Raw genomic sequence first — 22782 nt, forward strand, 5'->3', positions numbered from 1 at the left:
GTTGCCCCTTCTGGGGTTTGAACCCACGCTCCTTAGTTTCAATGCAGTTCATAGTGATTCAAGGCTAATTGAATTCTCTTCAAAGTGGAGGTTATGCATAAGGGGTGGTCTGCTTTAAGCAATTATTTATCACAATATTCCAAATGATACATATCTATTTTATTTATCAATATTAAATTGGTTTGAAAGAAAAGGTCCTCCTAGTGTCATTCATATAAAAAAAAAATAAAACAAGTAAATATTGTACAACAATTTTATCATTGAATATCATGAAGGGTATTCTGATAACTAAACCATATAACTTGTAACAAGTTTTACCGTATACATTATTTGGCATAATATGCACTGAAATAAGTATTTTCTTAATGCTTTTGCTGTTAAAGACAGCAAATAATATGATGAGAATCTAGAAAAAATACATTGCGTTGCAAAAAAGTCTATCAAAACAACTTGGTTCTGTATGTTTATTCTATGCGTATTAGTTATTTGTTAACGCTGAATCAAATCAAGATAATTCAAGAGAGATTCAAAAGTATTAGATATTGTGATTCATCTAAATTATAATATATGTATGTAGGTAGGTAAAAATGTATTTTGAAGGACGGATAAACTAGAATGTATGGCGCTTTGTTTCGGTTGGAATGTATCATGTAAAGATATTCAATTCCTAAAAATAACTTTTCACACTATTTGTTAAGACCAATAAGTTAAAACTTACCTATTTTATCATTTAAAGTTCAAATAGAATTATAACAAATATCTGTTAAACATGTGACTGATTAACTGTGCAGTAAACACGCCAGCCTGTTTTTGTTCGATGCTGAAACATACATTATCCATTAAACTACATATCACTTACTTTTTGTAAGAACAAATAATAAAAATTCAATGCGACTCTATTTTTTTTGATAAAAAACGAATGTTTATTGAAATATATGAACTGGGTTTTTAATCTTTTTCCAACTTAATATAATGCAATAGAACCTATAACTGTATGCTTGACCAACATGACATATAACCATTTCACACAATTCTTATAGATGGACTATAGAAAACCACTTCTTGTAAATGTGATGAATTTTCCAAGTTCGACCTTAGCGAAGACCTGAAAACATATCTTTAGAATGTATCAACAATGGGAGTGACAGTTTTGTACATACACGGAACAATAAGATATATTAACTTAAGGGTATTTCATTGTTAATCACATACATTTCTTCACTTCAACTATTTGCTTATAACTTGTAACAGAAACTTATTACAGTGTACAATATAGAAGAGGAATGTCAAATCATTCCATATTATTTAGGCCTTTTGGTCATTTTAGGGGTTAAATTAGTAAATGACATCAATCAATTCATACAAATGAACATCTCTTTATTAAAAATCATTGAAATCTCACAGGCAATTTAATAGAAAAAAACTATTATTTACATGCACCATATACTTCTTATATATCTAACATTTGTTTGCCAGAATAACCCTCCTACTACAAATTGTTATGGCACCGAACATTTGTTGAAATTTAAAATAACAACCCTAACTACAATGCAAAGTTCCCAGCATAAAATATTAACTGACCACCATTCAGCATTAGGGAAGATTTCCATGAAAGATGTTACGGCACCGAATATATTAAGTCTAAAACAATGTCGACCACACTGTTAGCATCGAGTTATTGTTTTATGGTTTGTTTAAAAAGTTATAAATATACGCTAACGATATTGAGTTAAATCAAGTTTTGTTTAGACTTATCGTTGCGGCAATTAAAAAAAATCGCTTATGATGAATCAATTAATTACACATTTCATTAAAACACATATGAATGTTTTGTTATTTGTTTCATTTAGAACAGTTATTTGTCTACATCTTTTTTATATACACAAATCTCTAAATCACTTATAAATGGAATCTGTTATGTTTACTTAACACATTCGAATACAAATCCGGTTCAAGAGGGTCGGATTTGTTTATTTTTTTTACAGGTTGTATAAATTTATCGTCTCTATGAATCAATAAAACGTGTTATCAAAGAAATTAACCTTAGAGTGTTAAGATGCGTACTTGTTTGATACAGAGCACGAATATAGAAAGTAGTGATCATTCAGCGTTTAAGGTCATAGCGTCCGTTTTGTACAACACACAGGACCACTGGAAAGGAACCCAGCAGGGTTAGAAGAGTATTGCGACAAAATCTAATGTATTTATAAGATACTGCGAAAAATATATATCTTAAGAAATGTCTACATCATAAGTTAACATTAATAACAAGACGTATCTTTAAAAAGATACTCGGACGAATTAAAAATGCATGTACTTGCAGGGTGTCTTTCGGCATGCACATGTTTTTTCGGGATCCTGAACGTTATTGGTCGTCTCGTCATTTTAGAATGTCATTTATAACTCGGTGAATCATTATGTAAAATACGATATTCACTAGAGAATTACTGAATTGTTTTAAAGCAGTGTAAAATATTTATTGAAGGAAATTCACAGACCTTAAATTATCCGAGAAATATAACTAGAAAGTGTGTTTCCGATACTCCTTTAGAGTATGTCATAATTTGGACGTATATACGTTTCGAGGAAAATCCTTTAGAATATTAAACTAATTTTAGAATGGCATATGACAGATATTATTATTCTACAGTATCAACTCAGGATTATAACCAAACATTCTTTTTTAACCCTATTGTATCTTGAAAGATGATTGTTTTATGAAATGATTAAGATGTATTATTGGTATGATTTTATTACAGGAATTCTTCTTGGAAATATACTACAATGATGATAAAGATAATTGTTTGTGATCTATTTGCTGTAAAGTGTATACACTGTATATATGTTTTGCATAATCAGGTTCACATATTTACAGTATTATTTGGTTAAGTTTGACATATGTTGTTTAGTGTGTTCTTTTGTTTAGTCAAGTAAACAATTTATTATATGTTATGAATTCCTGTTGTTTTTGGCTCAAACTATCTTTGACATTGTACATGTCACATGTAAATAAAATATGTATTCACAAAAAAAAAGAAAAAAGAAAAAATAGAATGGTCAATGAGATTCCTAGATTTCAGTTTGAAAATTTTAAAATGACCAATGAAAATCCATCTAATATTTAATTCTTTCCTATACATTTTACAAGTCAAACCGATCTCAGGCCCGAAAAAGGAGCGATACAACATTTCATCAAACAAATCCCTTTCATCAAACAATTCCCTATTGTCTAACTTGTTTTTCCCCTGTGTTTAACAACATCAAAATAGTTTTTTAAAAATTGCCGTCATTTTATTTACCGTTATCTGCGATTTGTGTTTTGAACATATTTCTTTGAAATAAGCACATCACATTCTTTAACTCATCTTCAGTACAGCAACAATAAAGAAAACCTGTAAAAAATTACCGTAAGTCTTCATCTGTTTCTTAAACATTCTAGTTTCACTTCGTATTTTTATTTTATACAGGAAAATAACAATGTCATACATAAGTATATTTGCCGGAACAATTGACAAAAGCTAAAAAAAAACCTTTACTTTTGTATTTCTAAGAGATACTTAAGGCACTAAAATGTTCATAACATAAACAGATATCAAACTATATACATATCAATTATAACAAAGTTATGAGAGAGCAATTTATTACATTTAATCAAAAGGTCGAGTGTAATTGATTCGGTGAAGTTTAAAACTGTAGAGATTGCAATAAAAAATAAAAAAATAGAAATCTCTCGAGATCAACAACAACAAACTATTATACCATTGCAGACTGTTTTATTAAGTATCTTATGTAAGAAATTGTAGAGTGAAACATCTCTCGCGCTCCCTGGCACCGGCAAAATCGGTATCTGACAGTGACTACGATCTATCATTATCTTTTCTTGTTTTAGGTGGTGCTAGTGTAAAATAAACACTGTGTAAATAAAGCTTGAACAATGCTTGAGTATTCCATAAGATCATACAATATTTTCTACATAATTTATTGTTATCTTCCCATTATGTGCTAATATGAAAAACAAATCTGCGAATTTATATGATTTACTTTACTTCAATCATCAGAGGTAAGCACTGCAATTTCTTTAAAATGTATCGAAAGAAGGCACCAAATGACTGTTCATAAGAGCATATCGATAACTAGTATAAGCGCATATTATTTTATAATTTATCTCTATAAACATGTTTAACCGGATCTCTATAAGCAAAGTTAACCTGGTCTAACTAATACTTTCAAATAGCCATGGATTTTAACAGCAAAAAAATTGATATTTGCCAGAAACATGTCGTTACATTATTTCAATTTCTCTTACATTCGCCAGCCAGTATCAATCATCAGTATAGTTCACCTATTGCAAATTCCTGAGTGTGAGTGTTCCACTTGATAGGTAAACGAAAGTTTGAACTTACACTTTTCTAAAAGCTTCTATTATTGAAGGTGTGTTTTAGAATAATTTTGGTATTCAGTTCCATACAAAAAGTTGACCGAGGATGCTTGGTGGATGTTCAACAACTGATTGTAGAAATATGTAGACAAAATGTTATGTGTCCCACAAAATTAATTTTGTTTACTGTTTGATAAATATATGTATAGTAAATAACTGTTAATAAACAATGTTAAAATTGAACCTATAATGGGTAATTAATTATCTTATTATTTACAGTACATACACAACGATTACAAACTAAAATGTTAAATGACGTCTAGACAATAAAATTATGGATGGACTGTCAGAGTTATCTGTTTTCTAAGAATTCACCGTAACATCAAGATTTATTGCATTAAGATAACAATGAATTTTCTTTGACATAATGTCTGAGCTTTCCTTTGAGTCCTTCAACGAAGATATTTATGTCATAGAAAGACATATACATATACATTTTGTATATACCACGCAGAGATTTTATGTTTTATACTTTTTAGCCCTTCAGGACCATTTATTCCGGCACATAGAGTGTTGACAATTGAACACTATTTAAGATAGTGCTTTGGGTGAAGGATGCCCTTTTCCATTATAATTAATCAACTGCAATATTCGTGTCATACATTCCCAACAAACCAAAGTCGACAATCGAAATAAATCAAAACTAATATGTGATTTGTAGAATAGTTAACTGGAGGATTTAAGCCCAATGTCCTTGTTTTCTAAAACTTTGTTTTGATATGTTTAAGGAATTTATTAACTTCAAATTAATTTAGGAAATGTTGCACCATTGCGCATGGTTGACACTTAATTTTGTGACATGTGTCAAAGATGTAACACTTATTTTATGGTTTTGGTCTTGAAACGATCTGACAAAAGGTATATGAATATACTGAGAGAAAGAAATATTTGTAATCTCTTGAGGATTTAACTAGATTTACTGTATTTACAAGTTGTAATATGTGAATTATTATCATTTTTTTTTTATATTTCTTAATTACTTTCGTTGAATAATAATTGTAACAATTATAATTAAATAAACGCTAGTAAAAGAATCCGTCCGTCTGATATGAAAATAGCATAGTAATTGATACATTTTTATAAACGGTCATTATAGAAATGTACAAACAAAACAAACGTATGTAAATGACATCGAGTTTAAAGAAAATCCTTTCTTTTAGACGCCCTGTGTGGCTTGGTATGGTACGTTAACGTCATTTTTCTTTTTCGTTCTTTTTTAAAAGTACACTTTTTTTGTTTTAACAAAATTTCTACATGCAGTTTTTATGTCTTTGAATTCAAAGGTAAACAAAATAAGGATAAAAGTTATTATTTTAATTATTGTAGGTAAGTATATAGACAAATTACTTGTTTAAATAGATGTTATGGGAGATCAAACAAAAGAGTGGAACTTATTCACTTACATGGCCTCATAATATTTGGCAAAGCATTTTGTGCTAACCTTAAATGGATGTTTGTCTTGTATGCACAAGGTTCAACATATGAGACATATCAATTAGTGTTAACATATTACAAGTAATATATGTAACATTTGCCCTTACTTCTCACCATACGTTTACAAATCTGGTTCAAACAAAGTCAGACTTGCTTATTCTGAGACAATTTATATCCATCAATGAATCATTGTAACGTGAAATAAAATTGATGTGAAAATAATCAACCGATAAACAGTTCGTCCAAACATGAAAGAAATGTAACATAATCCACGTCAGTCACTTAAATAAACTATTTTCATACTAATAAGTTGTTTTTATCTATGAAATGTAGTCAAAAGTACTACAGTTCTGTATTTGATTTTTACAAGGTGAATTTGGTGATAGCTAAAGTAGAAACAAATTTGCGATTATAAAATAAAATGAAAACAAATGGAACTAAAATGTTGTTCAACTGGAGATTTTTTAGCTTGGGTTATTATTTATTATTTTAAATCTATGGCACAGACAGAATAATGATAGCTAGAATTTCAGCAAGTTAAGTGAAAAAAAAAAATCAACTTTAATTCGTAATACGAGAACTCTACATACTGTTACATAAGATATGATTTCATATGCTGCTTCGGTGCCTTGCTTGGCTACACGTACTTGCCAATGGTCCTGTGTTGCCTTTGGTTCGGGATGCATTCATTAAATGTCGCCTTTTCTTGTTGATCTTTTCCCCCCTCATCTTTTAGACAAGATTAACTCTTACACATAAACGTAGGGGTTTTAGTTATCAGCTGGTGTACTCTTACAACGTGTATAATGTAATTATGTAAAGTCTGATGTCACGTCGCTTCCCTGACATAATTGTATTATCCCCCAAAAAATACCCAGAGGTATTCATGATCTTTAAAGTACAAAAATTAATATATCGGAACAAGCTTTTATGCAAATGTCCTATTACCAGCAACTCTGAAGTGAATACATCTTTGGCAAGGTTGAAGTCTAAATTTAAATTTGTTACAGAAAAACCCTATCAAATACCGTTCATACACGCGCGCATTTACATAATTATCTTTTCACAAAACATCAATAGCAGAAATGCTTTAATATGTTTTCTAAGTGTCATTTATATTATTCATAAAATGTTTTTTCTTGATAAAGCATAGTCACTTGCTTGCAATTTACTTTAGATAAATTACAAAACGACATTCCTTGTTAATAGTGTATTTTTACGCAACTTTAAAACATGCAATCTGATAACAAGATGACGTCATACCTATAGCATGAGCCAGGAGAGATAGCATATCTGTTATTCTATCTATCTTAATGTCTTTGATTTTATTTTTCAATTATATTTATAATATGTCTCGAATTTATCTTACAAAAACATACTTAACACAAGAAATTTTAATGCCAAAAATGAATATTCAAAATATGATGCTTATACCAACACATAAAAGCAAAATGCATCATTTTATTACATGCTTTTAATAGATAGCTGGAAAATAACAGTGTATAATTTTACTGTAGTAAAAGTTGTTTTTTTTTACTGTGGACGACTAGCATGCCATTTCGTGTCTTTGCCTTCGTCTTTTGAGGGGCGAAGACACGAAATGGCAGAATTCAGCCACCATAGCGGACAGATATTTCTTTCGACTTAACACTTCTTTTTATTTCATTGAAGAATCATTTGAAAATATGTTATGAATAGAATGAATTCTTAAGACCTGAGCCAGATCTACAGTACACATGTATGCATTAATCTTGATATGAACATAAGAGGAAAAACATTCCCTCTATTCCTGATTTAACATATTACACTGTAATGGAAGATGACATGGACCAAAATAAATGTTTAATTTCTTTTGATATTGATTCAACGTCTGCGCAATCGCATTTAAAGATAGCTATATACAGGAAATCAAAGACATTTGTAACGGTTGTATCATTTAACCGATCCTGTATTTTGCTCTTAAAGATATATTTTGTGTATTATGCAAGATGTCTTTAACTAACCAAGGCTTGTTTTTGTGAAACTTTTAAAATTGCTAACTGACTGATAAATGAAACATAGACTTTTCAAAATGAATACTTTATGCTCTTGTTGAATAAATGTAAAAACTTTATAGAATGCTAAATGGCAAATGTTATATGATGAAATACAAATTAATATGGTAACCTCACCATTTATGTCGGACAGTAAAGTTAGTGTTTAATTTAGAGTACATTTTTCATGCATTAAGGGCATTCCATTATTATAAAATTGCGATATACAATTGAAATGTAATACATATTTTTCATTGAAAGATACAGTCCGTCCTTTTTTCAGAAATAAAAAGTACCTTAAAACAACTTTTTTTCTAAAGCCACTAAAGAAACTTATTGACTAAAAGAGTATTAAGCTTTTGTAATTTAGGCCTTTTTACTCATTAAATAAACAGGAACTTGGGCTTACCGACTATTGCATGTGTAACTGTGATACAAGGTCAATTCATTTATTTCAAAGACGGCAAAAACCGCTATACTTTTCTGTTATAATAATTTAAGTACAGACGACGGATTTCGAAATACCAAAATAAAATGAGAACATAACAAGAAGTGATTCGTGTAGTTTTATTTAATTTCACTGTTCCTTCTACTTTTTCAGCTGTAACTTTGCATTTCGTGTAACTTTATGCTCATTGTTATATATTAATATACAGGTTTGGTAATCTGATATTTGAAAGGGTAGACTTTATTTATATTTATATAGCAGATAATAATAATGTTCTATAACAAAATACTATTATTCATCATATAATTGTTTATACTAAATCACATAGAACTTTATGAACATTTTTAAGCACTAATATAGCAGAATATTTAAAATGATACATTCTACTGTATTTATCAATATTTGGAAAATGTGCTCGTTGTAGACCAATCCACTTTGATAGGCAGCGGGGTGCTATTTAACCGCAATGTATCTTATTCTATACACAGAGTTTAATTGCTGTCAATTAAAGTCCGTGTTCTTAGTAAGCTCGTTTTGTTCAGTATCTAAGTTTATTTTTAGTTTTCAACATGTTTATTTATACTTCAAACTTTTGGATCATTCCCTTCATTTGTAAGGAACTTTGTAAAACATTCGTAGTTGTTCAAATATACATTTGTCATATCGATTCTACATTATTGTTTGATTTTTCCATTTAATCATGCTGTCTGAAAAGCAATTCATTGATAACATCTAGAATAATCAGGCTGCATTTTTGGCTTAGTTCAGGGTGTGAAACTATTGTAAACATTTTACCAAAAGCTTTCTAGGAGTAAATATAAATTAGTATATTTTTTAGTTCAAAATCTATGGAGATTTGTCAAACATCATGTCCTATCGTAGACTGGAACATACGACAAACATATAGTCGTAAACAAAACAAAATGAAAAATCGTATAATAATAAAATATGTATCATTTCAATTTAATCCAGCGGCAGATTCAAATAAAAATAAACCAAAGAATTAAACTTCCTCATCATTTTCGACATTCTTAGAAGAATTAACTTATCTTTTTCAGTATTTACATATTTTCATCATCTTTCACCTACTGCTAAATCATTTGATTTATAAATACATTATATTATCATAATTATAGTTCCTTATTAGTATAAAGATACATTGCTATTATGTTGTTTCAATGCTACATATGTATACTACATGTATTATCTCATTTAGATCAGGATGTTTTACCATATTATTATTATCATTATGGTTTTAGCCCTTTATTTAATCTCTTCAAGTACTTATTTGAAGCAGCTTTGTTTACTGAATTCAGTTCAGCTTACCTGAATAATATTTCAATATCATTATTAATTAATAAGCACAATAGCATCTGTTTGAAGTAGAAAACGTGCTGAAGTATTTTTTTTGGTAAACATTATTATGGAATACAGAAAAAAGTTCAACAAACTGTTGGAGTGAACAACATTTAGATGTAACTGATACTTTAAAAAGTAAAAAAAACAAACTATTATCATATGTAGATTATTTTCAATATGTTAGACTTATAAGACGATATAATCTCCGAGATTTGAAGAGCGCCTGATATTTTATGACGTAACTTAATTCAATTGTTGCCTCCTGAATAGCCTGTTTCACTCCAAAACCAGATTTTTATTATATCCAAAGGAGATTACATGTCAAGGGTTTATTGACAAAGTTTCAAAACAGTGCAATAACATACAATAAATGTCTGCTTTTTCAAATCCCACCTGTTGCGTTTTTATTCGCCAAACAAACGCAAGATTTGTGCAAAAAACCTCTTGTCGAATTTTTAACTGTGTGGATCACACGCACGACAATACTGCACGTGGTGTTTTATGTTAAAACATACTTTTACTCACAATATTAAAAGGAAAATACGATATAAATATGAGGTTTTTGTAAGCGTTCAGCTTTTGTTTAAATATAATTTTTTATGCCAGCTAATTTAAAATAATGGAAATAAATTAATAAAAGCAAATATTTTAAATAGAACTAAAGTAAAGTGTATCTAAATCTTCATTTGTTTTTGTTTATGATTGCTTAGTTACTTTAACCGGAGAAAATCGTACATGAAATTTGATTGCTTTGATGCAACAACTAGCCATATACAGTTTAATTACCATTGACAGAAAGATTATACACTCGTTATCATTATATTATATTACAAATGTATTACACTTTAGCAATAATTCCGAGTTTTTGAAACATGTTTGATAGCCAATGTCAAAACTTAAAGAGAAACAAAGAAAGGAAAACAAAACAATATTATGTTATTGTCAAAACGTACCAACATGAAATATTTATAAGATGAAGTAAAGTATGTCTTAGTCATGCAAATGGAAATGTCGACAATATAAATAAGAAATTGTACTTTCATTTAAATTTTTATAAAAAAGTAAGGGAAAAATGAAGTTTTGTCTTTCCTCATAAACGCTTGTTTTACATAACTAAGTACGATATTTTTTCATTAGCATTTGAAAGGGTTTTGGTCGTTTAGAATTTCTTTAATGTACCTTTTTGTTAGAACAGGAAAGTCTCAATCTAGCTAAGATGTCTTTTAACTACATATGATGCATTGTGTTTTATGATTTCCGACGATTGCGTGTTTGTTTGACATTATATGACAACAAAACATTTGAAAGTCTTGTAAAATGTCGGAACAAATTATAAAGGGATTGTTTCATTTATATATACAGAAGAATGGTTGCCAGTCAGAAAATAATGATCATTTTTTAATGATGACATCAAGATGAAGAAATTTGATACCGGAAAAGAAATAAAAACAGAAAGAGGGGAAGTGTACATTGTTTTTGGATTGTTAGCAAAGAGCTTTTATTAAAGTAAAAGGTTAGCTATTATCATTTTAAAAATGCTGATGTAATTAAAATACTTAGAGATTAAATAAGTTTTTATCTGAAATGAGGTGAAACCCGCTGTGTTATATCATTGCGTAAGCGGGCATAAAGTAAGCGGCGGGGGAGGGGGTATGTCAAATAGAAAGTCGCCTTTAATTATTTTAAATCATATGCTTTGCAAGCAGTAAATAACAGGTAGAGGTTTTTGTTAAAATCAATAAAATACAGAAAATGAAAAAAAAAGACATGAATTTTCTTGAACGTGTAACTAGTTTTCTCAGGAACACACGTTTTGGATGGATAATTATATCCCCTTCTATTTTTTTGCTTTGTACCCACATAATATACGGTAGTGTGATGTTAAACACAATCATTTTGATTATGACCTATTTATAATTTCGCCTCAGAGTAATATACCAGTTCCCGTGTTGAAAATATTCAGTATCATCCCCAATGCCATAAGTTATTTATGTTCACTTTATTACAATTTCCAGAACTTATTCAATAAATATTTATACTAAATGGCAAATCATGTGAGATCAATATATCTAGTTTTTGACTATTTACATGTATATTTTAACAAACAGGATATTTTATATAAGATTTAAAAAAACTTAAAAACTTTATTTTGTCTTGACTCGATTCCAATTCATAATTTTTATTATCACTCAAATCTCTTTTTTTGTAGCAAATCATATCAGCAGTGAATGTTTTGTTTTCCATTCCGTATTTATTTTATCTTAAAGTACGTCAGCAAATGCATTTTTCTCCAGAAAATTAGTAATTTGTTTGAGATCCTGATGTGTTAAAATATTGCATATTGCTTTTCACGCAATAAACAATAGGACATTCAACTTCGACACAAAATGTCAAAAGAACCCCAATGTTTTTTAACGTAATGTACTTTAATAAGTCCATTAAATGTGATTCCTCCTTACAAACAATTATACATGAACAAAAGGTGAAATCACAGATGTAATAATAACTATGTGTAAAAACGTCATTTTATTTCCCTTGTTTTTAATAGCACGCTAAGCTGCAATAAATGTGCACAATAGCAGATTCTGTAAATGTAAAATTGATGTTTTAGTTGCATTAAGTATGCTGTTTAGTGCTTTAAAATTTCAACGAAATACCAGCAAGAACAACGTTTGTCACTTTTATATATCATTTTATACAGTATATAATTAATCACTAGTGCTTTAAACGATAAATTCTCGTATTTGGGACAATTACAGTGTATGCATTTTCGTCACATGTTTTAAAATCTTTGATGACCAGTATTAACAAACTTATATACATTATATTGCTATCATTGAAGTCTAGAATCCAAAATTCCTAACAATAAGCGTCAATTTTCTGATATTTGATAAACTCCTCTAAATACTTTATTTGCATAAGATAAAAGAAATTATTGTGGATTATTTTTTTAAACAGTATCAAATTCTTTATTTTCTATTTTCATCAAGCATCATTCACCGTGATCTTTGAATGATAAGAAAGAATAAGGCCAATAAGAAAAGAAATGTCACTCAAAGTGGAATAAGTTATTTAAATTATAGATAATGTATAAGTGATAGGTGCTATTCACTATTTTCAACTTATCAAACGGCATATTAACCATGTATACCTGTAATATTCCAGAATTGAAGAGAATAAGTTGAAATAACTGCATTTTGTTGTAACAAAAGAAAATTCAAGACTGGTATTTCATGGCTAAGATTTATCTCAAAAGCCAAAACCTTCCATAATTGTTTTTCAGTGTTCAAATGTAAAATAACATTCAAAATACCGAATAAAAACACTGAAGTTCGAAAGAAACAATTCTGTCGATAAGTTTTGTTATCGGTCATACAACATACTTTTCCCATTTAAATATGGTTAACATCAGACGAATTCACCAGATAATAAAAGTTTACTGATTTTAATTCTGTTTCGCCTTTACATTTAGGCTTACGTTAGTGTTAGTATAAACTATAGTATAAACTATGATCACTTCATGAAAGCGATGTTAAATGTATGGTTAGAAAATAGTGTTATCAAGAATCTAAGCATAGTCTATCATGTGAATTTAATATGCGTGAAACTGATTTCAATTTTAGTTGAAAAGTAATATATGAAATAAGCCAATATCACAAGTGGTTAGATTTGGAGAGTACTCAAGGTCCTACAAGCGTTATTTTACTTCAATATGTAAACATATGAATATATATGGTCATTATGACCGACACAATTTATTGACCACTCAATTGTTACACTCTCAATATTAGTATTTCATATACGAACATGTGGATTGTAACGTTGAAAAGACTCCTGTAGTGTGTTTTAAGTGTTTAAAATAAAAACCATGAATTTTGAGTTTGTAATGTACTTTTGATAAAATCGTTCAATCGGAAACATCGGAGAAACACCAAAAACATCAAAGTTAAGTCATTTGTCGTGTTTAAAGTGTTTAAAAATTTAACTCGATAAGAGAATATTTACTCATAGGAATGAGTTATTCATGGCTTGAGAGCATTCTCTGATTATTCCTTCATTAAAAACAGAGATGAATTACAAAAATGTGTTTATTACTGTTTATGGGTAAAGAGTTCTAAAAAAAAAGTTTTATAGAAATAGGAGTTTTAGTCAGTTTAAAATACGTGATTTACGAACAGCGATGTTATAAGTTACATGAAATGACAGTATGGTGCACGGATATTTTGATTCTCTGAGAAATGAACAGTATTGGATTTCTCGTAATTCCTGGCGGTCTGCTACTGGTTGAAGATAGAACTTTATGGATACTTGTCATTCATTTATTATATAAAACATGGAAGTACCTGAAACATTTGTTAATCTAGGCGGACAGTTGTGATTGTTGTTATTTTTTTCATTTCATGAAAATTTCATAAAATATTTTAACCCCATTTAAAGGCATGTCAAAATATGGATATCAAAGTCCGGTCATATTGCTTAATCTACATCTTGTGTCAGTTGATGAACGCAAATTTCAGTTTTTGTGACTCCTTGTGCAAACACAAGGCGAGGGGCTTAAAAGGCTTGCTTGTCACTTGTGCCGGATTGAATATCACCAAAATACCTTATAACCTGCCAGGAAATACAACAAAGTTGTAAGTAAACCTTGTTTATTCTAAATTATTGAATGGATAATTACATTAAAATGATATGAGTGACAAAAATGAAAATAAATAAAAAATCAAATTTTTGTTATAAAGATTTGAAAAGTAAGTTAATTGGGATTCTCTTTACTAAATAAAAAAATAAGTTATATGTGATTGGTATGAAAATATTAAAAGGTATTTAGTAAAACAGCGTTATTACGCACATTGATTGAAACTAACATTCATTCAGGCATTACATCATAAGCAACATGTTTTAACAACATTCTCTTATAGAAATTCATTGTCTTTTATATTAGTCCATTATATACAAATCTAGTTTTTTCTTTGGTAGTTATGGTTTAACAATAAATATTTGCTCTGTAAATATGATCTTATTTTTAGTTATTTAATTCATTAAACAAGATAGCAATATTGAAAACAATGTTAAAGAAACTAGGTATTAATTTGCAGACCTCTCAGTTGATCTTTAAAAATGCCCCCCCCCCCCCCCCAAAAAAAAAAAAAAGAAATGCTTTTCTTCAGCACCAATTTACAAACTAAAATATTAAAAACATTTATTTCTTAGGCGTCGTTGGGAAAAGTTTTTATTAACAATTATTTCACAAAATCACAAGATCATATTGATTATACTTTATATTGTTTGTACTCCGGTCTGATTTTATGAGAAAATATCAACACACTCAGTATTTGTAATAATGTTCTTTTCTTAATTTCCAAATTTTACAAGGTGTTACTATTGCAATCATGATGTTACTTCATCGAGTCAACCATTTCAATAATACCTAAAAGCTTTGAGATAAGGGATACTTTAGAGCTGTTAAAAATAACAATTTCTTTTATTCCAAAATCTTGACAATTTTGACACATTTATTGAAAGATTCTAAAAAATTATATAAGTCTTTTAAACGTATAGCTTACTGGCGGCAATACGTGTATATTCTACCTATGTAACCAGTGCTTCGTTATAAAGTCAAAACATATTTTGAAATATTCTCTAAAATAATGTAAAATTATAACAAGACTGAAAGATGGACAAGTCCAACAAAGTATTTAAGGTTGTTATAATTTTAATTAACGTTAAAATGATATTAAAAAAAAAAAACAATAAAATTTTCAAATCGGTATACTTATTTGACATCATTTGCATGTTAAACATTTTCAGCGTCGACATGATGCCCCTTGTATAAGTTTTAATCATTATCTTCCAGAAAAAAGCAAGTTTACTTTAGGACCACTGATTTATAGAAAATGATCTAAACCTTTAACATAAAAAAACATTCCGCTGGATTTGTTCATATCCTACAAGAAAAGACTTGTAAGACGGTTCACTATTATAAAGAACAAGGAGAATATATTTAACGTATACAGACATGATTTAACAAACGAATTATTGTCTGGCTAGAGAAGCTTGATTTGTTGTCAAATGAAGAAAATAATTAATTTCGAGAATTTCGGTAACCTTTGCTAGATGTTGCATTGAATGACTGTCTGCAATAAAGTTGTCAGTTAAAAGGGCAATTGATCTGTAATATTGTGTTGTTACCATAACATTATAAGGCATTTGCGTCATGCCTAGCTCCAAAATTTCACTTCAAACGGAACAGATGTGTATTTTAAATAAACCTAATACCAAAACTATGCTGACAGAAATTCCTTTAATACCATTTGTCCTCCCACACTGTTTCAAACAAGTGAAATGAGAAAGTTGGCTTTTGGCTTGACAAACCACAGACGTAGTTGTCCTGGGAAAAGTTTTATCAGCATAATATCTATCATAGCTTTATCTTTCGGATAATTTAAACTGCAGATCCATTTTGAGACTTGTCTTTGAAACTATATCATAATTCACTGCTGCAATCCGTCATGAGAATGTCGAAAAGTAACACATCATTCTGCGTTAGCAAATGTGAGCACTGGCTAAAATGATCTTAAAGATCAGCCAAAATATTTCCAGAAAATCAAACTTGAGACAAATGATGTTAAATGTTAAGAAAAGTACATGTTATATGTGATATGTGATAAATGACAGATTTTGTAGAATTTATCACCATACTTATGCTGCGTGATTAACACAGTAAAAGGGTTATTTTGAATAATTTGACCTCGTTTCGGTATTGTTTTTGTGGATTGTCAGTGCCTTTTGCAATTTGTAAGTTACTTTCTTTGTTCACCTAACAATATTTTAATTTTAAATACATTTTCAAATATTTCTTGAAAATTAGCATAAATCTGGAGACGTGCTGCTTTAAAGACTTAATACAAATTGTTCCTTATATCCTCATTACTGTTTTATTATTCAGAACTTTTGGTTATATATCATTTCTTGGCTACATGTAATTAAATCAGATCACTAAATGCAATAAAATTAGCGGATAACATACTATTTTAATTGTTACTCAGGCAGAGTAATATAATATATAATAATAGTGAATAGGGAGAGCAATATATTATTATAGTGTGACAGACATTTACCACAAAGACACAGAAGAAATTTTTTTTGTTGGTTTTAGATGTCAAAAAATTTCTTTTACAATTGCATGATATCCAAGACAGCAAATGTCGCTATCAAAAGTAAATATATACAATAATTTAATTTTCTTGTCAGGGATCAAGTAAAAGTTTTTAATTGAGAATGCATGTTTCAAATATATCTAATGTTCTTCCTCCAAGACTTACGTACTTTTTTTAAAACCAAGGCGATTTAAATTGACTTTTCACTTAAAGTTTTGTGTGCAGACAAATATTTTTTTCATTTTTCTTGTACATAATTCAAAGCAAAACTGATGGTTATGAATTTGAAAGTCGTGCGTGTAATCACGAAATGAAAATGGAAGTTTGATTTTATATTCATATAATAATGTCTGTCTGTTTTGTAGGTACACGTCGCTTATTTTTTTATTTAATCACTTACTCCTTTTAGTGCCCCACACTTTAGTAGCGGGCATTTAGATTTACTCTTGTCCGTCCGTCCGTCCTTCCGTCCGTTCATCCGGGCGAACATCCAATGGTCTATGAGCTTCATTCCGTCCATCCGTCCGTCGGTCCGTTCTCTTTTGTGTCGCACGTAACTCAAAAATGTTTGTCCCAGAGTCATGAAACTTAAGAGAACTGTTGATCAGCATGTGCAGTTGTGCACCTGGGTATTTTCGTGTGGTTTTATTCAGTATTTTTAGAGTTATTGCCCTTGACTTAGTAAAAATTTGCAATTTTCAACTTGTGTCGCACGTAACTGAAAAAGTATTTGACCTATAGTCATGAAACTTTACAGGAATGTTGATCAGCATGTGAAGTTGTGCACCTGGGTATTTTTGTCTGGATTTATTAAGTATTTTTAGAGTTATTGCCCTTGACTTAATAAAAATCTGCAATTTTCAACTTGTGTCGCACGTAACTGAAAAAGTATTTGACATAGAGTCATGAAACTTTACAGGAATGTTGATCAGCATGTGCAGTTGTGCACCTGGGTATTTTTGTCTGGATTTATTAAGTATTTTTAGAGTTATTGCCCTTGACCTTATAAAAATTTGCAATTTTCAACTTGTGTCGCACGTTACTCAAAAAGGATTTGACCTAGAGTCATGAAACTTTACAGGAATGTTCATCAGCATGTTGATCAGTATGTGTGGATTTATATTGTATTTTTAGAGCTATTGCCCTTGACTTAGTAAAATTTTGCAAATTTTCAACTTTTGTCACATGTAACTATAAAAGGATTTGGCATAGAGTCATGAAACTTTACAGGAATGTTGATCTGCATGTGTAGTTGTGCACCTGTGTATTTTCGAGTGGATTTATTTAGTATTTTTTGAGTTATTGCCCTTGACTTAGAAAGTGTTTGCAATTTTCTACTTATGTCGCATGTAACTCAAAAAGGATTTGACATAGAGTGATTAAACCTTACGGGAAGGTTGCTCAGCATAAGAAGGTGTGCACCTTGGGTTTCGCTTGTGGATTTATCCAGTATTTGTAGAGTTATTTCCCTAGACTTAGTAAAAACCGTTGCTTTATGTTGTGTTATTTGTTCCTTGAGTGCTTGAGCTAGAATCAACCAACTTTACAGGAATAATGATCAACATCACTAAATTACAGGAATAATGATCAACATCACCGTGTAGCTATGCACCTGGGTCTTTGCATGTGGATCTTTTTCAGTTTTGTTAGAGTTATTGCCCTTGACTTACAGTAGTATAAATTTGCAATTTTCAACCTTTTCATGCATAGCTCAAAAAGTATTTGACTTGTAGGCCTGAAAGTTTACAAGAATGTTGGTCAGCATGTGTACTTATGCACCTTCGGGTTTGCTTGTGGATTTCTTCAGTTTTTGTAAAGTTCTTGCCCTTTACTGAGTAAAAGATTTTTAGTTTTCAACTTGTGGCACATGTAGTCCAAAAATATTTGACCTAGAGTCATAAGATTGACAGAACAGTGGCGTGTGTGGGCACCCGTGTCCTATGGACACATTTCTAGTTTTAATGATTTATACCATCTTAACTTACATTTGACACTCATCACAAATGTTAATAAAGAGCCATTGCACCTTGTCTTACTAGTGAAGTAGCTCACAACTTCAAAAATCATCTATTGGTAGTTTTGACAAAGAAATAGGCATTACAGATAAATATGTTATTGAAATGTTATTATTTAGTTAAAATCCCAAAATGCTCGAAAGGATAATAAAAATGCTTATACATATTATGGCCTAAAACATTTTGTAGTATTAAATAAATGGAAAAGAATTCAATATATCATTCAGAACGAAATGACTTACAGAAAGTGTTGCGTTTTTGTTGTTGTTGTTTTTTTTTTCCAAATTGAATCATCGCATTATCAAAGTATCTTGCATGACCCCTTTATATAAGCACATGTATACTTCTTAAGTTAAAAGAAATCATACAATTAACAAGCATTCTTGCATTTGATCTATTTATTGTCTTAAGCTATCGCACATATTTCAGTGGAATTTAGTAGACAGTCTTTGCTTTTTCATGGTTATTGCTTCAAAGCGATATCCCATTTATCAGTTTTTGTTTACATTCTAACTAAATATCACAAATAACATATGTAGATAAGACGTTTAGAAGTCATACATATAATAAATGTAAAAAGTAGAAAGCTTTTATTACGTTGAATATATGTGAACGGGGACCTTAAATGCGTAACACAAGTAAACTGGCACCCTTAAGTTTAACAAATATATGTGTGCCTATTATAACATTTAGGGAGACATTTTACTTTTTTGGTTAGTTTGATTATTGATTTGAAAATGAGCGCCATGATATTCATGGTCATTCATTATAGTGAGTTAACAGTTTTAGTAAAACTAAACTTTTGACCAATCTCCACATTGATCAAAGATTATAAGATTGTATCTATAGACCAACGGTTCCTTAATAAACAGACTTTGAACTTCATATATGTATTCAGCTCAACTATTTTAATGCCATAAATATAAGTTTTCTAAACCTTAATCACCGTACGCGGTGATATGATTGATTCAAGTAATCAAATATTAGTGCATTACGGATTTTCAATATCGTAAAAGAAAATATCGACAGTTCATTTCTATTTCTTATCTTATAAGCCTTTAAATCATAAAATGCATATTTTTCATTTATATTATAGCGATTATAATATTCAAAAGACCTAAACGTTTATACGTTTGCATATAAATATAAAGGCTATGTATTAAAGATTACATTCCATAATTGGGATATGCCAAGTTCTTTTTTTTACTGATGATATTTTGCTAAATATTTTAAATTATGATGGCATATTAAATTTATATTTCATACAAAATTACGATACTTTTAGGTGTCAAACTATTTTAAATATCTAAACACACGAAATACTGTCTAATTTAGTTTGTTCAGTATTGACAAAAAAGCTTCTATTGTCATCTGAAAAAGTTATTAAGTTTATTGAAGAAGAATTAATGTTACAACATTTTTGTCCACAAGGAATCATATGTCTACAAGCAGCTTCTAAACAATCGTCACTGATCACCTCTGTAGCATTCAAGTTATTTTCATATTTCAAAGAGGCATAAATGTATTTTGTATGCAAAAACATACCACTAAACTATCAAAGAATTGACAAAGATATATATACAACATACTTTATCGGCCATCAAATTTTGGACATCAATTAAAATGTAGAGAAAGTTTCATTGTTTGCTAACAAGATTGATATATAAATTTGCCATTATACATTGTATATAGAGAATAACATGATACTGTCTTTTGATATCAATTTTATCAGGCGAGGCTGATAAGGGCTAGAAAGGGTGAGGCTTGCCGAGCCCTTTCTGCCCATATCAGCAGAGCCTGATAAAATTGATATCAAAAGACAGTAGCATGTTTTTCTATTTATCATGTAACACATAAAACTGTCAAAATTACAAAACTTAATCTACTTTTAAATAGCGAATTTCGTAGAACGGTGCATTTTTGTTCAAAGAAATAATTCTTGAAAACATTTCTCCGCCCCTGAAACTTAGAATTTGTAAATGGCGGCCATTTTTTCTTTCGATGCGAGATTATTTCCTGTGATAAAAGATACAACATTATGTAACACGATAAGATTCTAACCTTTACACATTGATCCAAAAAATCCTAAGAATCACATAAACTTTACTGCACTTTTTGCCTTAAATTGTCAAATTCAAAAAATCACGATAATTTCAATCAAACAAAAGTCGAATCGGCAATCAAACACAAGCTACACAAGTTTACATGCGTCTTATTTTTTTTAACGAAACAGTTTGTTGACTTATTAAATAATAATCCGGTGAAATAAAGTAAACATTTACAAGTTCTTAAACTTAAAGGAAATCGTCTACCTTGTTTGTTATGTTTACATGTATAGTATGACGTGGACATCGATGATGTCATTTTCAATATAAATTGTGACGTCACTTCATTTAGTTGGTGCTTAACTATTCGCTATCTTATTTATTCGTAATTGAAATCGGAAATAGAAATAAATGATTCAAGACTTATAAGGGTATGAGATTACATTGTACAATTCACATGCTGATGAAAATAAGAATATAAGCAATTGAAAAAAGTCCGTTAAACTGGGCGGGGCTTATTTTTGATATCCGGTTACTGACCTGATATCAAAAATGATTATCAGGCAAGTGTTATAGGGCAGCTACCATAACAGTTGCATGATAAAATGGGAAATTTATACATCAATCTTTCGCGACAACTTTGATTACCAAAGAAAATATTCACACTTTTGTAAACATGAAATAAATGAAGATGCATCGAAGCAAAATAACGAACCAATCTGAATGACACGATTGATAAAAACCAATATCTTTGTTGATTTATTACTTATTAAATATAATTTGTTATTTTCAAGGCAAATTACTGAAATACTGAACACTATAATTTTATTGACTTTACGTTCTATTTTTTTATACAAGAATGGCGTTTTATTATGAGAAACTAACGTAAATAAAGTGAACAACAGTAATATTTAAAACAAATTCAGTTTATATTTTAAATCAATCTAGTTAAAACTAATTCGTCGTCTCGGAATTCTTTACAGTTGTATTCCATGTATGTATAACTCGCTGTTCCGCTGGTCTATTTATTTATTTATTTATTTTTTTTGGTTTGTTAAAGAAAAAAAAGTCGACGTAGTTAGTATTTCTGGGTTATATATAAATTGCTGTATTATACAAGATTTTGCTATTTGCATACATTTCATTGCAGACGTGGGTTATTAGACCTTTGGTTAAAGATCAGCTGATGTCAAGTTGTCAATAAACGGGCAATTGATTTGAGATATTTTTACTGAACTTATACACGCACGCATTTATTTCATGGCAATATTGAAATATTGATAACATAATCATACATAATCATACAAATCTTATTTTTACGTCATTTTTATCGTGTCTCTTCTTTTAAAATACCGCATAATAACTTTTTTAACTGTAAGTGTACAGATAACAATTTTGTTGTATGTCTTGTGCCAATATTCCAACACAAATAAGGCAGAAAAGATTGCATTTCTTACCGAAAACATTTCAAGTAGAAGCTCTCGAGAATGGGAATTAAAAACTATTAGAATTTAAATGCAAAATGAACACGAAATACTAGAGATGATCCAGGATCGCCAAAAATTAAGTGGTAGATTTTTATTCCCTTAATTCTTTTTCAGACGTTGTCTTAGTTCCTTGTTTATAAATCATGGTCACGATCTGTTATAAGAATGTCTGCGATAAGACCGTCAACTTGTGTGTGTGCGCGCGCACGCCCTTTACAATGCCAATTGTATTATGCAAATCAGATATTAATATTTGTGATAGTATTGTTATAAATCAAACGTTTCGTTCATATCTGTCTGTTCGTCTATCGTAAGTCGAAATTGGCAATTCTTACAGCAAAAATAACAGAAATATTTCTGCTGCAG

General features: G+C 29.7%; 1 protein-coding gene across 3 annotated transcripts in view; it reads left to right on the forward strand.

Annotated features, from left to right (window-relative positions):
* Positions 1-22782, forward strand: part of LOC132738578 (follicle-stimulating hormone receptor-like) — a 101513-nt gene that overhangs the window by 52323 nt on the left and 26408 nt on the right. The window contains exon 1 of one of the 3 annotated variants that reach the window (XM_060726094.1): positions 14118-14346. The exons of the other annotated variants lie outside the window; for them this stretch is intronic. Coding sequence (XP_060582077.1) covers positions 14162-14346 — 185 coding nt within the window. The 5' untranslated portion in view covers positions 14118-14161. Of the gene's footprint in view, positions 1-14117; positions 14347-22782 lie in introns of those variants that run through there. 3 annotated transcript variants of the gene reach the window in all.

Source organism: Ruditapes philippinarum, unplaced genomic scaffold (assembly GCF_026571515.1).
Source record: "Ruditapes philippinarum isolate M1 unplaced genomic scaffold, ASM2657151v2 ctg298_1_1_1_1, whole genome shotgun sequence".
Lineage (NCBI taxonomy): Eukaryota > Metazoa > Mollusca > Bivalvia > Venerida > Veneridae > Ruditapes > Ruditapes philippinarum.